At 40.9% G+C, this 26,631-nt stretch overlaps 2 protein-coding genes across 4 annotated transcripts; one reads left to right on the top strand and one right to left on the bottom strand.

Annotated features, from left to right (window-relative positions):
• Positions 1-572: 572 nt before the first annotated feature.
• On the bottom strand, positions 573-19,247 carry armc8 (armadillo repeat containing 8). 3 transcript variants are annotated; one of them, XM_008295581.1, is made up of 22 exons: positions 18,947-19,247; positions 16,202-16,278; positions 15,226-15,297; positions 12,819-12,961; positions 12,612-12,709; positions 11,040-11,132; positions 10,860-10,940; positions 10,703-10,778; positions 9,762-9,891; positions 9,612-9,672; positions 9,318-9,518; positions 8,213-8,308; positions 8,035-8,117; positions 7,190-7,271; positions 6,959-7,045; positions 6,523-6,615; positions 5,897-6,046; positions 3,625-3,720; positions 3,352-3,447; positions 3,142-3,214; positions 2,119-2,212; positions 573-1,229 (listed from the first exon to the last, which is right to left on the bottom strand). In XM_008295581.1, exons 1-22 carry the CDS (start codon positions 18,989-18,991, stop codon positions 1,196-1,198), a joined length of 2,061 nt encoding a protein of 686 aa, XP_008293803.1. In that variant the 5' UTR covers positions 18,992-19,247; the 3' UTR covers positions 573-1,195. The 3 variants fall into 3 exon arrangements, with proteins under 3 accessions (XP_008293803.1, XP_008293805.1, XP_008293804.1); XM_008295583.1 differs by having other exon boundaries at positions 9,762-9,852; positions 18,947-19,244; XM_008295582.1 differs by lacking the exon at positions 18,947-19,247 and adding an exon at positions 16,555-16,635.
• A 236-nt stretch (positions 19,248-19,483) lies between these two features.
• dbr1 (debranching RNA lariats 1) lies at positions 19,484-25,334 on the top strand. The gene is made up of 9 exons (XM_008295584.1): positions 19,484-19,630; positions 20,307-20,616; positions 21,246-21,370; positions 21,462-21,542; positions 21,620-21,705; positions 21,784-22,008; positions 22,294-22,371; positions 22,456-22,601; positions 24,266-25,334. The coding sequence occupies exons 2-9, from the start codon at positions 20,420-20,422 to the stop codon at positions 24,981-24,983; spliced, it is 1,656 nt and encodes a 551-aa protein (XP_008293806.1). The 5' UTR covers positions 19,484-19,630; positions 20,307-20,419; the 3' UTR covers positions 24,984-25,334.
• Positions 25,335-26,631: the final 1,297 nt, after the last annotated feature.

Raw genomic sequence — 26,631 nt, 5'->3', positions numbered from 1 at the left:
TCGGTGCTTCACCCTCCAGCGGCCAAATTGTTCTTCATTTATTTCTTCCATCTCCGTCCGTCCTCTCGAAACACACCAGAGAAGAGAAACCCAGCAGCCCGGGAGTTTCATTTATCCCTTTTTGACCAACACACGGAGAAACGAGGGCTGCACAGAATGCAGAGACAGCAACAGACATGATTCAGAGAGGTGTGAGGATTCGTGGATCCTCTGTGGTGTTCTGTGTACTCGTGCCTGTTCATTAACACCTGGGCAGGTCAGAGTAAGCGCAATCCACTCTACATTTCCCATTGGGATCATAAGGATGCTGGACAGAAGTGACAGGCTCCAGTGCACGCAGCACCACAACGGTGAGGCAATAAAACAAGAAAAAAAATCAGGGGAATTACACTTCTGCTCCTAATTCACCTCCACAGATGATGTTCAGGTACATGATCGGGCTGCAGTGAGTTCACCTCGCTGTCTACGTCACGAACTTCAGAGGGGACGAATGAAAACAAACAGGAGGGTCAGGGGAAAATAAAAATCCAAAAATATATATTTATGTTTATATTTATATATATTTATATATTTACGAGGTATGTATCCACAAAAAGAAAACACCCAAAATTTCAAAATAGGCAGTCTGTGTTTTTTTTTCTCCAAATGTGTCCTTGCTTTGCGATGCCATAAGGAAACATTAATATTAATTAAAAATTAAAAAAACAAAACCGGGAAGCTTTGCTGTCCATCAGCCCTGCTCTTGTAATCAGTTCTCTGAGACCAGAATCTCCACTGCTGGGAGTCCAAACACACCGAAGCACCGGCGCTGGTGGTGTCAGGCAGCTGCACTCCAAAAAAAAAACAAAAAAACAACTAAGATTGCAAATCACAAAGTCCCAAAAGGATTCACTTCAAGAAAAAAATTAAAATAAAATAAAAACAAAACAAGCGACGCCCTCCGAACCGTTGATTTCCCAACAACTGCGGTGTCAGAGTCTCCGAGAGGAGCTTAGGAGTGAGCAGAACCGCTGAGGCTGGGCTGAGGTGCTGGGAGGGAGGTGAGAGGAGGTCAGCCACAGGTCCAAAGAAGGTGTCTTTGTGCAACAAAACGAGCCTCAAGGTTAAACGAAAGGAGAAATGAAAGAACCAGCGGCAGGTGTCCTCCCGACAATTATTAGTTCGGCTGGCAGTAGAAGATGGCTGCCCACTGTAGTCATGCCAGGTACTGCTGCATCGCCGTCTTCGCCCTGAGAAGACAAACACACAATCAGTCCAACCTGATCAGCAGCTTCATCTCTGAACCCCAAAAGCTGCCGCCGGGTTTGAAATGCAATTAATATCACCAAAATTACCAGAAACTGTAAAAAAACAGAAAGAACCGTCTGATTTGGAAAACAAAATCTAAGCTTAAATTTGTAAAATTTCATCAAGATTCTATGTATTTATTCTAAATCGATGGAAAGTCCTTTATTGTCAATGCACAAATTAAGCAGCAGTCCTGTCAGACAAAAAATACAAGAACAATTGAATGAAAATAAAATATAGTTAAAAAGTAATATGTACAAGTTTAACCTCAGAGGACAGTGATATGGCTTATTGTTGTGAGAATAGCTTTTTTTTTTGCATATTTACATCACTATTAAAACCAGTAGAGTAACTGATGAACATTTACCAAAACTGAATGTCTTTCAGTAGTGCAAGTCTAATTAAAAAATTTATCAACAATAAACTGTTGCACTAAATATATTCTACAAATTCTGCACTCCTCGATGTAACAGTGAAGACGTGACTGCCACAGTTGGAATAAACAGCCATAAACAGCCATTACAAATATAAGTAGTAAAATATCTGTGCTATGTAGAGTCAAATGTTGTACCCGCTGATTCCAGGTTTTTACTTTTTTTTTTAAGAAAACAAATAATCAACCAAATTAAACGTATTTATGATTTAGTCACAGTTGTGCTGTTCCATGGAGGTGCATGACTTTATGTTGCAGTGAAAAATGAGCCCACAGTAAAGAAAAATGTGACAGGAGCAAATTAAAAAAAAAAAAAAAACAGGAGCCGTTTGTAGTTCAGGAGGATAATCAATATCTGACTTGACCCTTCTGTTTTGTGATTTGCTGCTGTGGCCCACCTGTCACTGAGGTTGGGGTCCGAGGCCTGGGTCAGTTTGTGCAGGACGTCCACGAAGCCCATCTCCCTCAGCTTGTCCTGACGCTCCTGAGAACCTGAAGAAGCAGAAACAAAAACTTACTATGACATCTACTGACATCTGCCAACATTCCAAAAATTCCACTGCAACTTGGTGCTAATAATAATAAAGATCAGGTGTTCACTCACAGTTCAACATTCAATCATACAAACATTTAAAGCACCATAATCACACAACAGCTCAACAGTTCACACTCGCTGTGTTGACCTCTGTGGGCTCAGCCAATCTTTATGAATTTGAGAAACTAACTACTAGAGCTAAACAATTAGTTTAAAATCAAAATTTGACACAGTCACAAAGGCTGCAATTCAACATCTGTGTCATGCAGCTCATCTGAAGCAGTTTTATAAATTCATGTTGTCCTCCTCCAGTGATTCTTTTAATGGTGCCTCCTAGGATAATGTCATATCATGTTTTGAACCTATTACACAGTGATCAATAAACTGCAGCAAGACTTTAGATAATTACTATACATCACAAATTACAGTATCTGTGACAATGATATTTTCCCTAAATTGTTCAGGCCTATTTCTACCTGATAAAAGCACACATGCACAAAGCAGTACAAACCACAGTAATGTGTGTGGATGGACGCAGCGCTGTGTGCAGGTCGTAACTATGATTACATTTAATGAAACTTCAACATTATTTTTTCTTGGTGACATTTTATCGCAGACGAGTAACTAGTGTCGCTATAAAGGTCTATATATTCTACTCTTCACCGCAATAACTACTTAGAGAACAATTCAACTGAGAAGCAGGGACGTGAATTTGGAGGTGAAGTGTCTGTTAGGCTCTAAGAGTTAATAATGAAGGTCTGTGCCTCTTAAATCTGTAGGAAAATCTGAATCAGCACCTCCGTCCTTCAACAGGACACAAGACAACTCCCACTTTATCTGAACCTGGTCCTTTTCTTTCCTTCCCATCATGTGGTGCGTCTCTTACCGTCCTCCTCATTCCAGATAAGGTTTGAGATGCAGAAGGTGGCGGCAAGCTGCAGTTTCACATTCGAATGCCCCTGCAGAACAGCAGAACACAAAGAAACCACAAGTGAACAAAAACACAGAAAACAGAGTCGTGGGAAGGACGCTGCTGCGACATCAAACGTTTATTCGGATCAGAAGAGAAGAGCAGTAGATGATGTTATCACAGTACCATGTAGTATTTGATTTTCTGGAGCATGTCGTCATTGGTCATGATAAGTTCCTTGGCTGTGTTGCCGTCGGCGATGTTGGCGAGGATGCACAGCGTCTGAGAGACAATCAAAGTGTAACATCAGTGCTTTTATTTAGAACCGACTGTGATGGGTTTCCAGCTCTGCAGACGCCGCAACATGTCTGACATAAATCACATCTGCAGTGCGGCTTCTTCTGTGGCAGCTGGATGCATGAAAATCATTTGTACGCATGAAGCGGAGGCGGCGCTCACCTGCTCTTTAACCTCGATGCTGTGCTCTGCTTCCAGGATGAGGGTCACTGCCTGCATGATCTGCTTCCCGTGAGAGCTCATGATCTGGTCAATGTGCTGACGGCAGGAGGGTCGGGGGTGAAGGAGAGGCAGTGGACAATCAGTATTCATGCTGCGTTTATGGAGAAGTCATTCAGATTCAGCACAGACTGGGTCATATATCTACACAACAGGTAAGAATTGAGGGAGCACTCAAGGTTTAAGGTCGGCCCTGAGGTGAAAAACTACATTTTCTGACACGACATAAAAGCTCCTGTGAGACGTTTTTGACCACAGAGCTGCACAGGTCACAAATAATGCAAATATGTGACAGTATGAAAATAATGATCACTCCTTCACTCCTGCAGGTGTTTCATGTTGAAGAGCCTATATTCTGCTTTTTGGAGTTTTTCCTTTCCTTCAGTGTCGTATATAGCTGTTTTTTGTGCCTACAAACTATCGGCAAACTTACAAATTCCACACCAAACGGAGTTATTCTCTCCTACAGAAACTTTGTTCCTTATCTAGCTTAAAAACGTATCTACACACATCTGCATAACGACTGACTAGCAGGTAGTTTGGTCCCCAAACAAAGAAAGAGCAGCTGCCTCGTAGTCTGACGTTTGGCTCATTGTAGATGAACCAGACCTACAATGATTCGATCACCAGCAGTCGCCAAACAATGCAGCCTGTTAGATTTCTGTCCAATTTCATTCTGACCTTCCCTGATGCCAAGCAAACGTCAGCAACAATAACATTTAGAGATAAAGACAACTGCATTTTTTAGAGCTAGATGCCGCAGTTCCTCTCCAGTGACCTTTTGGTTGACTTAGTAATGTAACGTGATATAAACTTTGCATTTTAGTTCGATTTACAGAAAACGTACGTTTTAGTTGTCTGATTTGGAAGATTTATTCTACATGTGTGGTTGATGATTCATCAGTCAAAGAGGTTGAACCCATTCAGATTACACATCATAAACTGCAGACAATATATAGCTCTAGTTTTTTTGTAGATTAACACTTGACTGATTTAATTCTTTAAGTATTAAGCATCGCTACAACTTCTGGTAGAGGATGTGAGGACTATTAAAATAACATCTGTACAGATGTTTCAGCCCTGACAGTCTGAATGTCTGACAGATCAGTAATAAAAACGGTTGTCTTGTGTTTCTTTCTACTGTATTTAAATATGTAGTTTGACAGGGACAGGCTTGGTCTCCTGATTTATGCACAAAGTGATCTGATGCTGATTCACATAAAAATGCATGTGAAATGGAGGTTGAACCATGAACAGATCACCTGTTAAACATTTTAAAAGGCGGCTCTAAATACTAGAAACTATTGGAGACTGTAACACTCTTAAATGCGTCAGAGAACATTGTAATTAATCAGGAGCTAAAATTGAGCCTTTGAGACAGAGGCCAAGAATTAAAGCTTTAGTCATTTATAAGATTTGGAAATAGATAAACATATTTCAGTAGCCCCCAAAATTAAAATTAGAAATCTGTAAATATGCAGAATACAGGCCTCTTTAAAGAATTCTCACCATTCAGGTAAGTCACTCAATATTTGTGAAAATCAGTGACCAGTATATGCAGTTCATTCAGGGATAGTATTTCTAATTTTTACAAAGGATTGTCCAAACAGTATCAACACCAGGCAGCACTTATGGAAATGTTTCATTTATTGGACATGTTCTAAGTCTCGAGCTGCAAAAATAAGCCAATAACTGGTAAGAAGACTAACAGAACCAAAAAATGATAAATCAAATAAATAATAATAATAATGCATTTTCTGGTTTTGGCTCCTCATTAGTAAGAATTTGCTGTAGCAATAAACAGAACATTTTAGATTTTGGACCAGTGACAAGACAAAACAAGATGTGAAGATGTCTCCTTGGAATTAAGGAAACCATTTCACAGAAAAAACTATTAGGCCCTGAACATTCACCTGCTTTTATACTGAAGAAAAATTAAAAGCAAGAAGCATTTAACCTATTGGACCCTTTTAGATGAAAGAAAAAATAGGAAACTACTGTTTTGCTATAAACCCATTTGTATTACAAAGAAAGGAACTGTTGTTGTTGTCGTGTTGATGTCTTAAAATGGTTTGCACTATTGAAATGCTGAGTGTTTTAACCTACGCACAATTTCTCAAATTTGATTAATAAGATAATCAGTGATTAAAATAAGCATCCTTTGCAGCTCTACTGAAGTGATGTGATCATGCTTGTGTGTGTGTTTGTGTCTCACCGGGCGTGTTGACAGCAGATTGCGCAGCAAACCGAGCGTCTTCATCAGGACGTTGGTGTCGGGGTCTGACAGCAGGCGGAACAACTGTTCTGTACCCAAACACCGAACAATCTCCACCTTCACCTTCTGATCTGCCTGGAACGCCATGTTCTTCACACAAACACAAAGATTTGATATTGAAATAATGTACCAGACAGCACAAATCAGTTCTAAACCCCGAAACCCAAAAACATGCCGGCATTTCTGAGTTCTCTCTGCTTCTAGCCATGGTTGTGTTGTTTCCATTGTGGTGCAGGACTTTATAGTGCAGTGAAAAATAAGTCCACAGTGAGGAAAAATGTGACAGGAGCTAAAAAATATCAAGAAACTACTTGGGTTTCAGTGATTGAGTCTTAACCAGCTATTATCATCCAAGCATTAAGTGTATTTGTTTAAACATGACACAATGAGTGAATGTTTTGTAGTTCACAAGTGAAAAAGAGCAAAAGAAAGAAAAACATAATTTATTGTAACTAAACATTTACAGTGTTTAAACCACAAATTCAGGGATGTTTCCAGAATAGTGATGCTCATATAAAACTAATGACTGCCAAAGGAGGCTGTTGTGATGAGACTTAAATTCTTACCATCAGGGCCCAGATCCCGTTGACCCTCAGTGCAGAGCTGTCACTCTGGGTCAGACTGCATAGTAATTCAATCACCCCGGACTCCAGGATGGGCTGCAGACACACACAAACAACATTAACATCATAAAAAGAAAAAAATCATTACCTTTGATGCTGATATGGAACACTTGGCATGTTTGTGTCCAATATTCTGGCTTTCAAGCTGCTAAATGCTCCACTATGTTAACCAGCTGGTCTCCAACTGCCTGCTGTTTGGTGCTGAGCATGTTGTGTAAAGTGGATATTTAAATCTTTTTTCCCTCAACAGCTGCCTGCTGGGGCTGAAAATGATGCTATGAGTAGTAAGAGTGAAATCACACAGTAAATTTGTAGCTGAATAGCTAATAAATAAGAGGAGTTTAAAGCTGTTAATTCAGGTACTAACGTGTGAATGTACCTCTTTGCTGGGCGAGAACTCCAGCAGTAGATTGCATAGTGTAGAAGAAGCCATGACCAGGACTTCATCTGGGGCATTCTGCAGCAGCTGCATAATACACAAACACAAACAGTTCATTTTCACATTCAGCCATTTGTGCATATCCAGCCTGAGAGATGATGCTTGATCAGTAAAATGACAGACATTCAAATGCAATTTTCAAAAAAAGGTTCGCTGAAAAACTATCATTACCTTCATGAGCGGTTTCCACACGGCATGGTCGTGGAAACTGGTCCTCAGCTGCTGCACCGATCGAGACAGACTGTGAAGACACCTGCACAAAACACAGGAGAGAGTCTATTCTCATGGCATTTAGTGAAAATGTGGTGATTTAAAGATTTGCTTTGGCCCTCTGAACCCCAAAATCTGTTGACAGGTGTGATACACACACTGTCTTTTAAATATACACCAAAAACACTATTAATCAGCCAGAAACCATTGAAACAGAAACAGAAAGAAGTGTCAGATTCTCCCTAAGTTGATAATAATTAAACTACTTGCGTGGTTCCATTAAACAAATCTATGCTTAAAATTGTAATATTCTATCAAAATCAAAAGTGTGAAAGTGTAAGTTGTAAAACATCGATAACATCTGAAGCCACCATTTTGTCCAATATTGGTAACACCTGTGGGCAAATTGTTGAGTATTTTGATTCCAAGTTGTTGTTTTTTTCCATTGTTGTAAAATAAATAATCTGAGAAATTCAACTTTTGTTTATTCCATTTTTATGAGTTATGGCATTCTAACTTTTTCACACTGCAAAGAAGACATTTTTGAATTCTAGTTCCTTCTATTCATGGTTGTTCTGTTTCCACAGAGGTGCAGGACTGTATGTTGCATGAAAAAGATCCCACAGTGAGCAAAAAGGTGTCACACAGAAACTGCTTGTGGGTTTAGAGGGTTAAAAAGTACTTCAGTTTTTGTAACTTAGACATATTTAGAGTGGAGATACAATTTTGTCATTTAAATTCTTGATACAGGGTTTAGAGAGAATCTCACTGTCACACCTGTGTCATCAAAGCTTTATTTTCTGTACCTGACAGCCGCCAAACGGACTTTAATGCTGGATTCTGATAGGCCGCTGACTATCCTATCCATCATGTTCTCCGTCTCTGTGATCTGAAGAAGACAAAACAAAAGACAAAGAGGAGATTAGAATGTACAGATTATTCACACGGTTACAAATGCAAACAAAATTGGAGCAGAGAGGTAACCTTTTTGCGGATGTCCTCGTCGTTGGAGCCGAGTGAGGCATAAAGTTTGAAAGCAGCTTGTCGCAGCTCGTGTGCGTGTTTCAGGTCGTGGTCCAGCTGCACACAACAAGAGAAAACTGGTGTCAGCAACACACAAAACATTCTGGTATCTTTGAAGTCCCAGGCTCCACTTCTGCTTCTTATAATATACAATAACAATTATACTGAACAGCCTCAATCATTATCTGCTGGAAAACAAATGCCACAAACGACTGCATTCAGAAACAGGATTACTGAGTCACAGCTGATTAACAGCATAACTAAAACTGTTGTTTGGAAGTCTGGGCAAAATAATCAATTCATAAAAAATAGCTTTTAATTGTTCTTAATTAAAAAAATGTGAATATCATTTAAACTAAACTAGCTGCTTCACTCTAGGTGTTTTTAAATTTTGTACGGATAATTATAGCCCACACAGCTTAAATTCTGACAACTTCAGTGATCCCTATATAGAATTGTTCCAATTTGACAAAAGGCTGTTATTGTCTTCATTTTATAACTTCCTACTTTAACGTCTATCCACCTGTTCAGTCAGGCGCTCTTGTAATAGCCATTTTCTTGTGAAAATCAACATCAACAATACATTTATTAAATATCTATCCCTGTTTAACCAATCATGAGGATTACATCCATAAAACAGAGTCTTACTTTGTGGGGGGAATTACAAGTATGTCTTACAGGGCACAGTGTACCTCTCTCCAGCAATCTTAAACTACAGAACAATTCCAGAAAACATGTTTCTCCAGCAAACTGGAAGATTATTATCATAATGTGATTTCTGCCAAGGTGTGATTAAAACACCTTATCAGGGTTTTCTAACCAAATTCTCTCCACTTCATACTCTTTCACTGATACCTCCATACTGTTATCCACTCCTCTTCAGACATAGTTTTCCCTCCTTTCCTCTCCCATTTTGTTAGAACAAAGGAAGTTGAGTGTGTTTCAAGATTTGACAAACCCTTACACAGTGTATACACATTAAATGATTCTACTGTTAGACTTGTTCAACCAAATCTGCGCACTCTTCCACCTTCTTAACATCATGTCACATTGCCTCCTGACTCACCCTCTTGATGTCAGTGATGGCGGACACTGAGCTGGGGTATTTGAAGTAGTCGGCCAACATGGCCACCAGGTGGTCAGTGGTGCTGGCGATCCTCTGCAGCTCCACATCTGGCTCCATCAGGTAGGCCAACGTCTCGGCACCCTCCACCCTCTCCTCTAGCAAATGTTCTTTACTGCACATCCGCACGAGGCACGGCAGCGTCTGGACCAACAGCAGAGCAACACACGTATGAAATGAAGAGGTGAGGCTGATATATCGTCATTATAATAATGGATGGAGGTGCAGCCGGCTGACCTTTAGTACAATACAGCTGTCGTCTGTCCTGATGGCACCAGCTCGACACATGTAGGTCAGACTGAGACAGAAGGAGGAGAGATCCAGTTTGAAGAAACGGTACACAGGAAATGTGGTTATTGGAGAGTAATAATCAATATAGTTACTCACCATTTGGCTGCTGTAAGCTGCATTTCAATGGGTTGATCCCGTTGCATCATTTTGACAAATACCTGAGAGAGCAGCTCACCATCCACCAGCACTGGAAGCACAAACACAGAGATGAGGTGGGGTTTAGAGGCTGAAGAGGAGAGAAGACGAGACAAGTCGAGAAGATAAGCGAGGAGAAGGAAGGTGACGAAAACACAAGACGAGGTGAGACCAAAAGAGACGAGGTGAGACGAGGAAAGGAGGTGAGAAGATGAGAGAAGAGACGAGGAGAAAATAGACCAGACGAGAGGACAACGAGAAGTGAAGACAAGAAGAAAAGACAATCGATGAGAAGAGAAGAGATGAGACGAAGAGAGAGGAAACAATAACAGACAAGAAGAAAGCAGTGAAGACAAGTAGACAAGAGATGAAATGAGAAGAGACAATGTGCAAAGAGATAAAAAGATACAACATGAGAGGAGATGACAAGAAGAGATAGGAGAAGAGCTGAGAGAAAAGAAGAAGGGACAATAAGAAATGACAGGAGAAAAAGAAACAAGGCTGGAGAAGAAATAGCTGAAGAGATGAGAAGAAAGAAGAAACCACAGAAGAAGACATGAGAGAAGACAACTCGCACATATACAATACAAGAAAACAAGACAAGAGAAGAGACAACAAGAAATGAGAAGAGACGAGAAGAAACAATACACAGAGTGACAATATCAGAAAAGAAAGAAGATGAAACAGAACAAAAGGAGATGAAAAGACATAAGACGAGAAGAGACAAGAAGAGATGAGACGAAAAGATGACTTGAGAAAAGACAAGGAAAAAAAAACAAGAGAAGAGATGAATATGTGAAGAAAATGAAGAGACAAAGTGAGAAGAAACAAGATGAACAAAGACAGAAAGACAAATGAAGAGACCAGACGAGACAAGGAGGAGATAGAAGAGGTTCGCTCACCATTCACCAGTGTCATGGAGACCTGAGTGTTCTCATAGGCCAGGACTGAGAAACACTTTAACGCCTGCATCCGGACCTGCACAGCATGACAAACAGCGGTTACAGAGTGTGAAAGGCTGCATCATCCAGCATGTTCCCTCCTTGGGAGACGTCTCACCTTATAAGAAGGGGAGATTAGCAGAGGGGCGATGTTCTGGATGGCGCCGTGGTTGAACAGAACCGTCTGGTGCTCCGGAGTCTGGAGGCGACAAAACGTCTGATCAGTGATGATTCTGGATCTGGAGGAAAGTGTGATGGATTCTTGTGTGTTTGTGTGTGAGCAAATACCAACAAATACCTTACAACAGTGGGAGAAGATCTGCGTGATGTACTCCTGGGTTTTCTGCGAGTTGCTCAGTAAAGACATTAGATGAGGAATCACAGTGGGGTCCTAAAAAAAAACAAAAAACACATATGTAGTATAATTTCAGAGTGGAAATAGAATCAGAGGAAATGGTCCTATTTGAAACATCTATATAGCTTATTAAACTATGTGCTGTATTGTATCTCATGCTTTCTTCTACAAAAAATAAAGAAGCAAAATTCTGACATTTATCAGAGCCAGAAACTATAAACGCATAGCAAGATGTCCTTTAATGCATTTTGTATGATGAAATGAAATGAAATGAAAAATACTTTATTTATCCCAGAAGGAAAATTCAATAATGATGTGCAATTCTGTCAAGAAAATCTCAGTATAAAATCACTTCATTCTACATGTCTCAACTCCAAATATGAAACGTTTGCACCAGATCCAGGAAAAAATTCTGTGGTCCTCTGCGCAACTACAAAGCTGCGACTGACTCAGCTTTGACAGAAATTCAGATACACTTAGAGGAAAATAAAAATACTGGATCGATTAAATACATGCATCGTCTGAAGATACATTCAGCATGGTGAAACATCTTTGCAAAGCTGATGTGTGAAAAAGGTTGCATGAATGTAATTATCTACAGTATGTGGGGCCTTCATTTTTTTCCCAGTTTTGGCAACACATGTGGACATAAACATTCAAAGAAACTCAACTTTTATATTATATAATTTATTGCATTCTAACTGTCATACTGCACAGAAGTTCTCTTTATTTAATGGTTGTGCTGTTTCCATAGAGGTGCAGGACTCTATGCTGCAGTGAAAAATGAGCCCACAGTGAGTAACACTTGGACAGGAGCAAAAAAAACAGGTTGGGCTTTACAAGTGTGGTTCCTGGTACCAGAACAACAGAAATTTAAACTCTTGTAGCTCCTTGCTTTGGTTTTACAGCATTCACATTTACTACATGCCAACTCATGGGAAAACATGACTTGATACAGATTTTATTTTTTATTTGTACATTGCACAGAGTTTTGTTTTGTTTTGTCAGTGCAGTTGTTGCTGCTGCTGCATACAGAAATTTGTTGCTTCTACAAAAGATGTTTGTTTTTGCCAACCGACAGCAAAATGATAACAATCGAGTATAAAAATGTACCTATACATTTTCCTTTCCCTGTTTTGGTATTTTGCCTTCCATTTGTTCAGCATAATAGATGCTTTATCATATGGTTAGAAACAACAGGAAAGAACAGAGATTTCTGTCAATTAAAGAAACAGCTTTTACTGGATGTTGATCAATCATGCCTACTGTGTATTTCAGTTTGTTGAAGCAAAGTTTGGGTCACAAGAAGTCGAGTATGTAAGAGTATGAATGAACTGATTTGATGCGCACATTCATGTAATTATGACACTTAATGGTATAATAATTACAATATCCCAAATCCTGATGTCATCAATACTCAAACCAGTACTCTGCACTTTAATTGGACAATTAATGTTTAAACTTGTACCATCAATTCACACACAAAGCAGGCAGATCATGTTCAAGACAACCTACAGTGTAGAGCAGCTGCACGGGGGTGACTGGACTGATGAAGACTGTTCTTAGACATCGAAGACAAGCTTCAATGAAGATCAGGTCCGGACACAAGAGACCTGCAGGCAGGAAACACAGGTGTTGTTAAGGTCTGCGCGTCCTCAGCTCACCACGATGTGGTCGCCTTAAGTATTTGCATTCATGAGAGTGTGTGTGTTCCCCCCCAACCTTGAAGGAGGGCAGGGATGATGTGACAGTCCACCAGGGACTTGATGTTGTTCTCGGTGCCCATGGCGAGGCTTCCCAGCACCACCGCACACTCCGTCCTCAGCTCCAGACTGGATGAGCTCTGCTGCAGCAGGTAAAGTAACCTGGAAACAATAAAAACATGCATATATTAAAGAGAGTTCATGGTTTCCAATAACCTGTAAAGTACACCAGATTATACCAGTAAGTTATACTCTGCTGGGTTGACGGGTCTGTGTGAATGAGACACTGCAGGTCCTTCCTATATACTGCTGTTTGACTACAACTAGCTGAAAGAAGCTCCTGGGAACTATTACTCCCAGTAAATCCTACACTGAAAAACTGTCAGCTTTTACTATGAAATATGAATATTTTGTACATTCAAAATAGTGTACAATTTTTTTCCCCCTCTAAATATACAACTTCCTTTTTGACATTGTACAGGTTGGTCTGTGTGTCTCTCAGCAGCCTGCACAGGTAGATAAAATCAGGTAGATTAATAAAGTTCCATCTTAAATTATTTCACCCTTTTCCAACTAAATTTTGACATACGTGTATGGCCTTCTGAGCTGTGTTAATTGAGTGGAGACCAGAGGCTTCTCTGGAAACCGCTGCTGAGTGTTTCGGGAATATTACAGCTAAGTTATAGCTTCAAAAAACAGTCCAAGCTACACTACTCTTCTAAACTGCATGAATCTATTCATGCACACCAGTCGCACAGCACCACCAACCACCACAAGTAAATTCTCAACCTGTAGGAAACCCGAAGAAATTATCAACAGCCAACGTTGCAAAGACTTTTGGGAACTGTGTTTTTTTGCCGCAGAAGCATCAACATTTCGAACTGAAATTGTAGGAGGAGCGATGAACAAGTTTCAGCGATTATTATTTGTGTTACTAACAATAAAGTTTGTGATGGATTGTCTTCTGATATATTAGATTATTAGTGATATTGATTAAAAATGTGCTTGTGGTAATGATTTACAAAGTGGGAGAGAAGGCGAGTGGTCACCATATTTTTGGTTGGCCACCATGTCAAACCACTTTCTGAATGGTCGCTGTGATTTTAAATAAATAAATAAAATAGAATGAAATATATATAATTTGTGTGCATATAAATACAGTTGACTTCTTTTCCATAATAAAGGGTACTCTGGTGTCCACCAGGACCAAGTAGTGCTTCTGTATGCTTCTTTTTTGATTGTTTTACTGTATTTACACTTTTTGTTATTGTACCAGCCTCATCTGTTTTTGTTTTTTCTTGCACCTTAACTTGGTTCTTCTACCAGCACGATTCGGACCTTATTTTGTTGTTTATCTGTCCATCTACTTAGACTGCAGTTTAGGATCTCAGCAAGTCTTTTTCAGTAGCATGTCATCTGTGATAACCCAGGACTGACTTCAGTCTCCAGGCGACTTGTAGTTTGTTTCCTAAAGTCGCTCCAGGAATGCTGAAAAAAATAAAAAACAACAACTTTGGATTGCTGGGTTCTCTGTTCAAAATTCGTAAGGTCTCTGCCTTACTATGTTAAGCCCTGTGAGATGACATATGTTGTGAATTTGCGCTATACAAATAAAATTGAATTGAACTGAACTGAATTGAATTGAATTTGGGGCTGCTCGGTGGTTAGCACTGTTGCCTCGCAGCTAGAAGATCCCAGGTTTGCGTCCCGCTTAGGAAACCTGGGAACTTGAGTTTGTATGTTCTCCCCGTGCAGTGTGGGTTCTCTCCGGGTTCTTCGGCTTCCTCCCACAGTCCAAAAACATGTTGAGGTTAATTGGCGATTCTAAATTGTCCGTAGGTACATGTGCTTGGTTGTCTGTCTCTATGCGATAGACCTGTCCAGGGTGTCCCCTGCCTTCGCCCTGAGTCAGCTGGGATAGGCTCCAGCCCCTCGTGAGGATTAGGCGGTGTATAGACGATGGATGAATGAATTGAATTTGCAGGCGCCTGACCAGCAGAGCAGCCTCTTTCTCTTGCAGCATCTCATTTACATTATGTGTTAAGAAATTACCAATCTCTATGGGAACTGACAGAAAAAGGTTAAGCGGCAAGAGGTGCTGCAAAAAAATTTGGGTGAACCTAAATGAGAAAGTTAGGCTCAGAGCAACCAGTGTAAAAAAATCAGTGTGGGGCCCTCTTAGCTGTGGTGAGCGTCATGCTGGTGATTTCTCTGTTATGAGATCAGAGAGAGAGGAGGTTCTGAAAGCAGCATGTGTTACATGGAACAACTTGTTCTAGTTGGCGACAGACAGCATAGTGCGAAAACAGAGGGATGAGCATCTTGTGTATCAACAACATTGTGTCAGTGCACTTGGATGATTTTTTTTTTCTTTTTTTCTTAAAGGTCAAAAGTGGGGAGTAGAGACGAGGTGAAGGTGTGCATACCTCGGAACAGCTCCGAGGACGATCAGATTGGCCTTCTGCTTGTTGTTTCCTATGACAGCATTCTTCATGTCACTGCAGACACACAGAGAGGAGTTCATGTATTCAAAGCGACACGAGTTGACATAAACGCTTTAGGTGCAAGAGCACATTATGTTTCCTTAAAGCTGCATTTCTCACAGTAGTGTCCCTTCATCATATCAGCGAACAGTGGTCACTGTGTTCAGAGGTTAGTGAGGACAGCATGAAGTACAGCAGAGGACATGAGCCAGATCATCTGATAACATATATCACACAGAATGATGGCTTCCAAACCAGAACAGAGAAGCAGATGTATCACACATTCTACACTTCATTTATATTCATTGCATTTTCTCCATGGTGTGTTTCTTCTGGTCAGATGATATCAAATAGCAGCTGAGAGAAGCTAGTGGAAAAGTACAGCTGTAGCAAGCAGTTCAGTCAGTCAGGTGCTCGGCTGGTGGAGCGGTAACCAGAGCAGGTCTCCTCAGAAGTTAAAAATAACGATGAAATAGTCAGAGTCCAGGTCAGCGCAGCCGACAGAGATATGAAGTCGCACTGAACAGTGAAATGCATTTTGAAATAGACCATCACATGAAAATCTGAATGTAAACACAGAGGTCATTCTCCTGAAGGAACACCACTGCTGGTAATGTCTAGTACGTTTACTGGCAAACCTGTGAAGATAATTCTCAGTAACAGCAGCTGATTTTTCAGGAGAGTGTGAACTTTGTTCAATCAGCAATTTCAGCACAGAACCTTCATCTCTGTGTATTTGTATATATATATAAAGCAGAGGCAGAGCTGAAACACCAGCTGGATAAAGTCCACCCTCCTCCAGTAAGTTGGCAGGTGAAACAGTGGGGACAATTTCTATGCACAATGTACCTGACTATTCGAATCAGTAGCTGTCATTCACTGCAAAAGAAACAGTTAAAATTTTCCCTGCTGGACTTACATGACTCCCTGCAGCACTTTCTGTGGGTCGGGGTCGAAGAGTCTGTCGACATAATGGCGACTGGTGGCGGTGACTTCCTACGTGAGGAAAAATGAAACACAAAAATGACTTACAAAACTCACTGATGTACACACTTTCACACTTGGGCTGCAATGCCAGAAACTTCATGAGATTGCACCTTGCCCACTTTCTCTCACACAATAGATAGTAGCAAATACAGAGCACAGAAGAACTGGTCTATATTAGAAAAACAGCCATTAAATACAGTTTTAAATTGCTGATTTCTTTATAAAATAATTACAGTTAAAGCACTTTACGTGCAGATACTGACAGTCATGCACACTGAAACATACAGCAGCAGCAGCATCCATGGCAGGAGGCTTTGAAATCTGTTCTATGTTGCACTCGGTGGCTGCATGTGACACCAGAAAAGTTTGTTTGCATCACTGACAGCTTTAACCAGAACTTTCCACATGACTCCAGAGAAATAAGCATCCACCAGCTGACCACACACTGATACTACTGACCTCTGGTGCTAACATGTAACTGACAAAGTATTCAGTATGCATTCTCCCTGCATAAACCTGACTTGACACTTTTATTTCGAAAAAGGCTTTGGTGCACATCAAGTCTATTTTGCAAGAAATTCGTACCAGACAAATTAAATACACACAACAATGGAGCTACTTGTACGCAAAAAGGTAAAAAAATAAAAAAATAAAAAAAAGGTCTAATAAACAGGAGCATAAATGCAGCATGTGATGATTTAATTAATTATATTTATTCTTTTAAGGTATGGGAAAAAGTATTTGTTGTTTGAACACGACACCTCTACAATAGAATGAACATCATGAAACCAAGAATACTGTAAATGATAATGGGTAGGCGGAGAGTGGACTCATCGACCAGAAATCACAAGTCAGTAACCAGGCACAAATCTGAGAGCTAATGAGGTTGTTGATGCTGGCCAGTGGAAGGCTGTTTTCCTGGGGTCCCATTTTTGGGGAAAGGATCACATCTGTGGACATCCAGAGCTTCCCATAGATGTTGGATGGTGACATGTCTGGAGAGTCTGCAGATTCTAACAGGACTGGCACATTTTCTGCTGCTACTATAGAAGGACAGTGCAGATTCGGGGGCCATGAGGATGTGTGTTGTCTTGTTGAAACATTATGTCATGGGAGGTATAAATTGAATAGTACAGGTGAGAGGATTTCATGCATCATGACTGTTGTCCCTCTTGCTACTGTTCAATGATGTGAGCGGTCGCCCACTGCAGCGGACACTGTTCTGCCGTTAGATGAAGGCCTTGGCGTGGGCAGCAACATCATGGGCTAGCTTCTTTCAGGTGAATCCTCACAGTTTGAACAGATACAAGTTTCATCAGCATCTCTAAAGTTGATAAAAATGACGGACTAGCCAGATGTGATGATTCTGAGTTCCCGGGGGACTTGTGCCCTGTGGTCAGGTGGCAGATTATGCTGTCTGACACGGTTTCTTTTACACCAAATGGTGAACGTGTGGACATTCAAGTGCCTAACTACAACCCCAAAAACATGTCAGCATCCAGCTGCCAACAGCCCACTCTCGTCTTTCTCTTGTCATCTGTGGCATCGTGTAATTTGAATAAAGCTGCATTTTAAGTAGGCCTTTTATAGTCACTGGTCAAAGGACTGTCTGTGTCCTGGTCACGCTATCTGATTATTATCCCTTAAAGCCACACCTGACTAGACTGTGGGTTAACCCAGAGGCTGAGAATTAGGTACTAGTTGGACATCTCAAAAACTTGGTGAACAGCATGATAAATGTAACCATTTTAAAACCATAACAATAAAAATCGGATGTTAATGTTTTTCCTCTGAGTCAGAAAAGAAGACCATTTGCATGCTGCCTTTATATTTTTGTTCAGTGAAAAGCAACCATAATACCTTGAGCACGAAGTGTCTTTTCTGTATGTCCCTAACCTGGGGGCGTTTCACTTTCGCCAGTTAGGCTTACTTTCACTAAACCCATTAACTCAAACCAAGTTACACCTGAGAGCCACTTTCACCTGCTACAATAAATTACAATATTTTAACTACTAAAGTTCGGTGGTAGAAACGGGTATTTAAACCCAGTGGAAAACTCCTCAAAAGAAGGAAACTAGTGAATTAACTAAGTTAGCTTTGCTAGCTTAACCTTAAGCTACTGGTTGCTAACGTTACCTGGAGCTAGGTTAACAACGTTGATATTGTAATTAGCAAACTGCAATGGCTAAGAGTTAATAACGTCTGATATTTGGAACTAAATGCTCATTCCTGGCACTTATTTTCCGCTGTGCATATTTAAATGTGTTTAAATTACTACAAAACTGGTGACAGCACTGTCACTATTAGCAGTTAGCTGCTAACTCATTCCCAGTGACACTGACAGCTACTTGGTTCGTTTGATTTGGTTTTATTAACACACCGCCGGACCGAGCGGACAAAAATGTGTGTATCCTTACAATATGCTCAGACTATTCCCGCCCGCCCGGGAGAGAGGAGAACTTAAATCATTCTCACCGACCGCTACGTAGGCGGACCGCTACAGCGCTACATGTTGCAGAGCCTTTAACTTAGCCTGCAGGCTAACTGAACACCGGAGCCCTTTAGTTTCACCGCTCCGAGCTCCATGTGCCTCATTAAACGATGTTAGCCACTCACTGCTGGAGTTAGCATTCTGTAAACTGGCATTGCCGCTTGAAAAGAACAGAGTGACACTCACGGACAGGACACTGATGCGGAGCGGGGCCTCCAACAAGCACGCCATCTCTCTTCCCCCGAATGGGCGCCCCAATCGGCGCAGCACTCCGTGGACACTCCGCCCCCCAGAGCAGCTGCGAGCGGGCGTTAAAAAGTAACTGCAGCTCGGTCGGGCAGCTCCTCGCCGGTGTTATTAAAAAACTGATGAGTGTTATTCCCGTGAGGGCTCGACTGTGGTCACCAGCAGCGGATACACAAGAGAAAAGAAGACCGCTAACTCTGCGAGCTGTCAGACAGACCTGGATTTGTACATCAAGTAAATGTTGTTTATAAATGTGACGTACATGGTGTCGCTGCGTGTCAGATTCGACACAATTAATTTACCCTTTCGGAATATTTGCAAAAATAACATGAGAATAAACCTACAAACAAAAAAAATGTTGCAACCACTAATTTTAGCTATAAGTACATTTAATAAAGAATATTAAATTAGACCCGTTTTACGGCTGAATCTGCTGCCAACAGTCAAAATGGCTCGCTAAAGCGGACTGCGCATGCGCACGATGTGTAGGAGACAAGGGGGGAAAATTCGTTCTGTCGGTTGCTGCCACAAACCTGCGACATAAATATGTTTTTTACAATAAGTTTGTGACTTTAAGGATGATAAATCGAGACCAACAAACTCGACAGTCATACTTTAATCACAGTAAGTACTCGGCTTGTCAGTTTACGTTGTTCTGTTGTGAGAAATATGCCTTTTTGCTGTCTTTTTGGATTAACTACGTAGCCTAGCTAGCTATGGCATGTTGTGTTTTGTGGCTAATTCCAATATTGCAGTAAATGTGCCCCAGGGTCTGAATATTAAACGAGTATGAACAAGTGTTCAGGTTAACTTCTGTTCCTGAAGCTTTTAATTCATTCATTTCAGCAACAGGACTTCTTTCCACAGTTGTTAATTTTAGCAACTGATTATATGTATTCACAGCAAGTTAATCTTATTTTTTTATCGCAATTTTGTTTTCTGACAGATTTTTAGATTTAATTTGCAATATCATATTTTAAAGTCAAGCTTCAGTTCATTAAGTAATGACGCTGGGCTTTATGTCTTTTGAAGCTCAGTGTGCAGCCTGAATCTTGTATTACACACTGATCAATGGGCTGCATAAACAACAAACTAAATTCTGCTTTTAAAAACTGCAGCATTAGTTTTGTTATTAAATAGCAGTGCCTTTTACATCCTATGTTGTAGCCTTTGCAGTCTGCTAATTGCATAGTTTCAAATTGTGATTCCACTTTGAAAATGATCAATTTTCATCCCTTGTCATGTCCTTTTAGTAAAATGGATTACATTGCCACTTTATTATTTGCCCGTGTATTTACAGATCATTCAACCACACAGCAGCACTGAGTGTCTGAGGTGAAACCAGAATCAAACCACCCCTCCCTGTGAATGTGAGTTTCTCTGGGACACTGCAGCTCACCTGTCACCTGCAGCATGAAGATCGCAGTAGAAGGCTGCTGCCATGGGGAGCTGGACAAGATCTACGAGACCATCGAATACCTGGAGAAGAAGGAAGGCGTGAAGGTGGACCTGCTGCTCTGCTGTGGAGACTTTCAGGCAGTCAGAAATGAGGGAGACATGAAGTGCATGGCAGTACCTGCCAAGTACAGGACAATGCAGACTTTTTACAAGTCAGTGCTTCTTGGTTGTTTTTATGTTTAAGGACATGAGTGAGGGCATTGAACCATCTGAACCCCAAACAGTTTTTGCGATTTTTCCTCTCTGAGTCCAACATGGTTACTCCAAAATTTGTTGATCTCATATCAATAAAATGTACTTTATTTCATTGTGATTAGGATTTATTATCTCATTTTTATCTGAGCCAATTTATTCTTTAAATTAAAGTGCTGATCATTGTTCCGGACATTTATGTAAATTTAACCTTTTAACAGACCACCAACTTGGTCTACAACAGTTTGGCAAAACCATTAATTTGTGACTCAAGGCTGAACTCCAAACATTTTCTGGGTGTTTTCTTGCTCACAATATATCTCAATTTTAAGCTTAGATTTGGTTGTGTTTTCTGTTAAAATGGCATACTACACGTCATTAGTTCAAGGACCATTAGAAATCTGAATATCTGATGATTCTTACTGTTTTTACAGTTGTGGATTAAATAAATGGTTTCATTTTGATTAAAAAAACAACAACAAAAACGCAACTAAAGTGCCTTTTAAACTGGCAGGTGGGCTTAGGGTTCAGAGGGGTAAAGACTTGAGCGGGGGCATCTAAATCTGAGATGTTACTGTCTGTGTTGCAGATACTATTCAGGAGAGAAGAAAGCTCCAATCTTGACTATCTTCATCGGCGGGAACCATGAAGCTTCCAACCACCTGCAGGAACTGCCTTATGGAGGCTGGGTGGCTCCAAACATCTATTATCTGGGTATGAAGCAGCAGACAACGTGTAGATATATATTTATGCATCTACCTGCCTATTGACACTCCACAGGCTTGACTTGATCATGTGTCCGCAGGTTACGCTGGTGTTGTTCGCTATAAAGGGATTCGAATCGGAGGTTTATCTGGAATCTTCAAATCACACGACTACAGAAAAGGTGAGGTTATTTGTTTTTATTTGACTTCGAACATGGTTGGCATGCATCATATTTACGAGAAATGTGTTCACTTTAAGGTCACCATGAATTCCCTCCATACAACCCTGAAACGCTCCGAAGCGTGTACCACATCAGAAACATTGAGGTTTTCAAATTAAAACAGGTAAATATCATCGACTCATCATCAGCTCAGAAGGTCGTTTATCCATGTGTTGAGTCAGAAATATTTGTCTCCACTCAGATCCAGATGCCTGTTGACATTTTCATGAGCCACGACTGGCCTCGTCGGATCTACCACTATGGAAATACGGGTGAACTGTTACGGAAGAAGAAGTTTCTGCGTCAGGAGGTGGAGTCCAACACTCTGGGGAGTCCTGCAGCTGAGGAGCTGCTAGCTCACCTCCAGCCCAACTACTGGTTCTCTGCACATCTGCATGTGAAATTTGCCGCCGTCATGCAGCATCCGGTGAGAGCAGCAGCTTTTCTGCTGCTAAGTAATGCCAATATTAACATCCGAGAATTCTGAAAAGACTCCTGCACACTCTCAAACTTGCAAAATTACATGTTTGCAACGTTTCTGTGCACGAAAACGTGGCAAATTAATGGAATTTTGTTCATGGAGTTTTGTGTGCAAGAGTCTTTTTTTTTTTTTTTTTTAATTTTGGAAATGCTCAGCCCTCTCTGATACACTTACCTGAGTATTAAACAAACATATTACGCATCACAAATCAGTGATCTCTCTCGTCTTTAGCCCAAAGGTAATGCTGCTCCACGTGTCACCAAATTCCTGTCTCTGGATAAATGCCTGCCCTACAGGGAATTCTTACAGGTGGGGCCAAGTTTAGTAAAAATGCATATACAAAGTCTGCATAAAGTTGTAAAGGTTTAATGGTTCTAGGTGCTTGTGTTTCAGATTGTGGATGTTGCAGAGAGACCAGGTTCCTCTGAGGGTCTGGAATATGATCCAGAGTGGCTCGCTATTCTGAAGGCCACCAACAGTCTGCAGAGGACCACCCCTCACCCCTGGAACCCCCCGGAAAACAACGGCCTGCATGAACGGTACGGTACAGCTTAGGTGCAATAATAAGAACTAGACGTAGTTATTTAATATTTTATACTAATTCTATTTAACTATATTTACAGCTTGGACTTGCTGTTAAGGGAATGCTGCAATGACAATGAAGTGTCTATTCTATTCTATTCTATTCTATTCTATTCTATTCTATTCTACACACATGTTTAGACATAAAATTAGAGGACTTGACTGAACACGAATATGTTGACCAACTAAACAAGTCTATAACAGTCCTGCAGGCAGACTACAAAGTAATGTAACAGCTGCACGTTAAGTATCCTAAGTATGTGAGTCCATGAGCCGGCAAAATTTGTGTCCACGCTGCTGCTATGCCACAAAGGCAGCAGAAGAATATGTAGATGACAATCTACTGCATGTTGCGGAACAAAGTTCTTCAAACAGACTACAACGTAATATAAAGCTTTGATTATGCTCTCACAGAACGCTGCAGACACCACGGATGTGTCGTTCTACATTTTCTAAGCATCCAAGCATGTGCAGTGTTGCTTGTAGCATATTTGTGGACACAAATGTTGGACTACGAGTGGACATCAGAGGAGGGTCAGCTCGGACTTTGGGAGATGACAAAATTTATGTCATGCAGACCCTCATGTACTCTGAAGTATGAGGGTTAATGCATTGTTTCTGCAGGATACAGTAGTTAGTGGCAGTGATTACTCATAGCACAGGATATCTGAAGAATTTAGAACTTCCTACTGTATCTAAGCTTTGTCGATGGAAAGCATGCACAAGTCGAAGCTCATCCAAAGTCCGACCGCATGTACTTCAATTCCAACTCTGTTAATGATGAATTATTAAAGTGTGGATGAGGTAGAATATCCCCGTACAGTCTCTTCTCATAACAAACATTTGTTGTCCTGGCACACTTGCAGTGCAAACAGTTCGCGGTCACACATTTCTGGTTGTACATAGACTCTCATGGACATGGGTGAATGATGAAAACTATGCCACATGGGCAGAGAAAGCATGAATTAGGTTATACACTGGTTCAATAACAACAACTGCACATCTGTGGTGTCTGCAGCTGTCGGTGAGCACAGCTACGGTTAAAATGTAGCTGCTTTAACATAAAGCTGGCTTCATGCACCATGTGAAATATTACCTGAGAAGAAGGGGTCTCAAACTTGTATCATGCTATTGCTTGTTCATTTTATCTTCTCTAATAAATACGAGTTCCAAAAAGCAATGTACCAACACACCACAGGATGAAAAGTTCTTGAAATAATAACTAAAATAAGTTTTTTGGTTTCTTTAAAAAACTGAAATTCCCCTCTGATACTCCTGCTGTTAATGGCAAAGATGGTTTCTGTTCACGCTGTCTTCTGATGTGATGTGGACTATCTGTACTTCTCTAGTTAAATATAAAAAGTCTGCATTAAGGTGTAAAGGTTTTATGGTTCTAAGCACTTGTTTCAGTTGGTGGACGTGGCAGAAAAACCAGGTTCCTCTGAGGGTCTGGAATATGATGGGTCCAAATAAACAATGTACCCAAACACCACAGGGGGACATTTCCTGGAAACAATGACGAAAATAAGTTTTGCCATTGCTTAAAAAAATATATAGAATTCCCCGCTGATATTCCTGCTGTTAATACAAAAGATGTTTCTGTTCTGTCTGTACGTGTCAGGTGGGACTTCAGCGCCTCAGAAGCAGTGATGATGCAGGTGGTGGAGGATCTCAGCGGCGAACTCGCCATCCCAGACAACTTCAGTCGGACGGTATCGGCCTACGACCCCAACAAGCCTCAGCCTCACACCGCCCCGAGCTGCAGCACCAACCCTCAGACCACCGAGCTTTGTGCCAAGTTGGGTCTGACCGACATCTACGCCACGGTCGGACAGCGAGGCGACGAGGCCGGGAGGGTTCATGGAGGGGGGGAGGAGGATGAAGATGCACAGAGTGTAGGAAGTGCAGACGAGCCCAGCGAGTATCCGACTGATACTTCAGGACTGTCAAGTTCATTTAACCCCGATGAGATCACGATAGAGGACGAATGGGAGGAAGAGGAGGAGGCGCCTAAAGCAGACGTACGAGCAGGTGAACTCACCACCCCGAGTCGGCTGGTTCTGCCTGAACCCAAATCGGATATTTCACCATCTCCTCTGTCCCGCCTCATGAACCTGCCGCCTCCCTCCCACTCCACGCCGGCAGTAGCTCAGTCCAGAGCAGAAAGGGAAGGACAGTGTGACGCCAGCGAGGATGATGACGTCACGGCTGCTCGAATCCTCAAACGAAGCAGCAACGAGTCTGCAGATGGCGGCAGCAGAGGAACAACACCCAGAATCAAACGAAGGAACCAGGTGATCTATACAGCGACGGAGGATGATGAGGAGTGTGAGGGCTAGAGGAGGCATTTATCAGTGTACAGTTCTCTATTAGTTTGTACTGATTAGAAACTATTGTGTTTGCTGTCTGTCTTTAGACAGCTTCACACATAAAGTTTGTTAAAATGCCCTAAAAACAGACTGTACACAACAAATAAGATTCTTTTTGTAAAGATGGGCAACTACAGCTACAAATACGAATTTTTCTTTGGTCGAAATATGATTTTTATGTATTTTAATCAAACCAAGAAATTTTTTAGACAACAGATTTTTGAGTTCTGTTTAATTTTTGTACACAAATTTTCAAGATTGAAGAGGCTGAAAACGTGAAAAAAATGTTTTTTAAATAAATTAATGACGCAAACAAAAGGAGCTTGTTACATGTGGTTGTTAATGTTTTTCTGTTTCATTCAAAGCTTCAGTTTTATTGAACACTTACAGTCTGCAGGGGCTGAATAAAAAGTTTAGTGTTATTGAGTTCACTTTGAAAAGTGACAAAACTGATGAGAAGAGGAGCGCATCAGTTTTTTAGCTTTTATTTGTTTTAGTTCAGGTGATAGTTTTACTTTTTAATTTGATGCGCTTGTAAAGTTTGGGGAGGCTTTCTGCTGTCATAAAATTGTATATTTTACATCATATATCCTCAAACAAATGCAGAAAAGGTGACGACTGCACGAATGTTTTAATGTTCAAGGAGTACAGCGGTACCAGATACATCATACACAGTTCAGATGAAAAGTTAACGCTGAGTTCAGAGACGTGACCTCCTTGAAGTGCACAGCTCTGTGTCAGTGTGCTGTTTTTACTGAGCATGGAGTTATACTCACAGTGCACCTGCAAACTGGAAGAACATGCAGAACAATCTAAAGCTTTCCTCAGGGCAGTTCAGGTTTTTATTTGACTTCCAGCTTTTTTAGTTGATTCTAGAGATGTTTTTTTTCCCCCTGAAGTGTTCTGAGTCATTTAATATTCAGTCTGAGTACCGATCCAATTCCATTTTCCTGGAAAACACACACTTTAAGTACATAAAAGTTGTTCAAAATCAATCCAGTGTATTCAAAAACTGAACAGTTCTACAAGTATTAGGAAAAAAATGCATATCTGCATCCAAGCTGTTCCTTGTAGGTGTTCAGGAACCTTGCTGTCTGAAAAGCAGTGTGGAGAGGGAAGTCTGTACTGTGAAAACCTGTATTCTCTACCACAGCTATGAATAAAATTACCCTCCAAAATCTTTTTGGCTGGGAAATGTGCTTCATTGCAGCCTTTGAGCAATCAGAGTAAACTCCCTGTGTTCCTTTAAGTTTTTATTTTTAAGTGCAAACTTTGTAAAATACTTTGCAGACATTACAAGTGGCTGTCTTGGTTTTCCAAATCTAAATATTTCCACTCTGCAGATATCCATCCTGCCACCAATTGTGCTTTCCTTCCACGCTCCAGTCCGCTGGGAGCCGATAACGTGCATTTAAGCTGGTTTGCTAACTGCTAAAACAAACCAAAAGAAATATGTATTCGCTCTTCAAAACACTGATTAGTTTAAAACACACACACACACACACCTTGACAGGCAATAAATAAGATTCATCCATCCATCCATCCATTATCTATACACCGCTTAATCCTCACTAAGGTCGCGGGGGGGCTGGAGCCTATCCCAGCCGACTCAGGGTGA

Source organism: Stegastes partitus, unplaced genomic scaffold (assembly GCF_000690725.1).
Source record: "Stegastes partitus isolate 25-593 unplaced genomic scaffold, Stegastes_partitus-1.0.2 Scaffold1060, whole genome shotgun sequence".
Classification (NCBI taxonomy): Eukaryota; Metazoa; Chordata; class Actinopteri; family Pomacentridae; genus Stegastes; species Stegastes partitus.
This window is presented reverse-complemented; position numbering and strand designations above follow the sequence as displayed.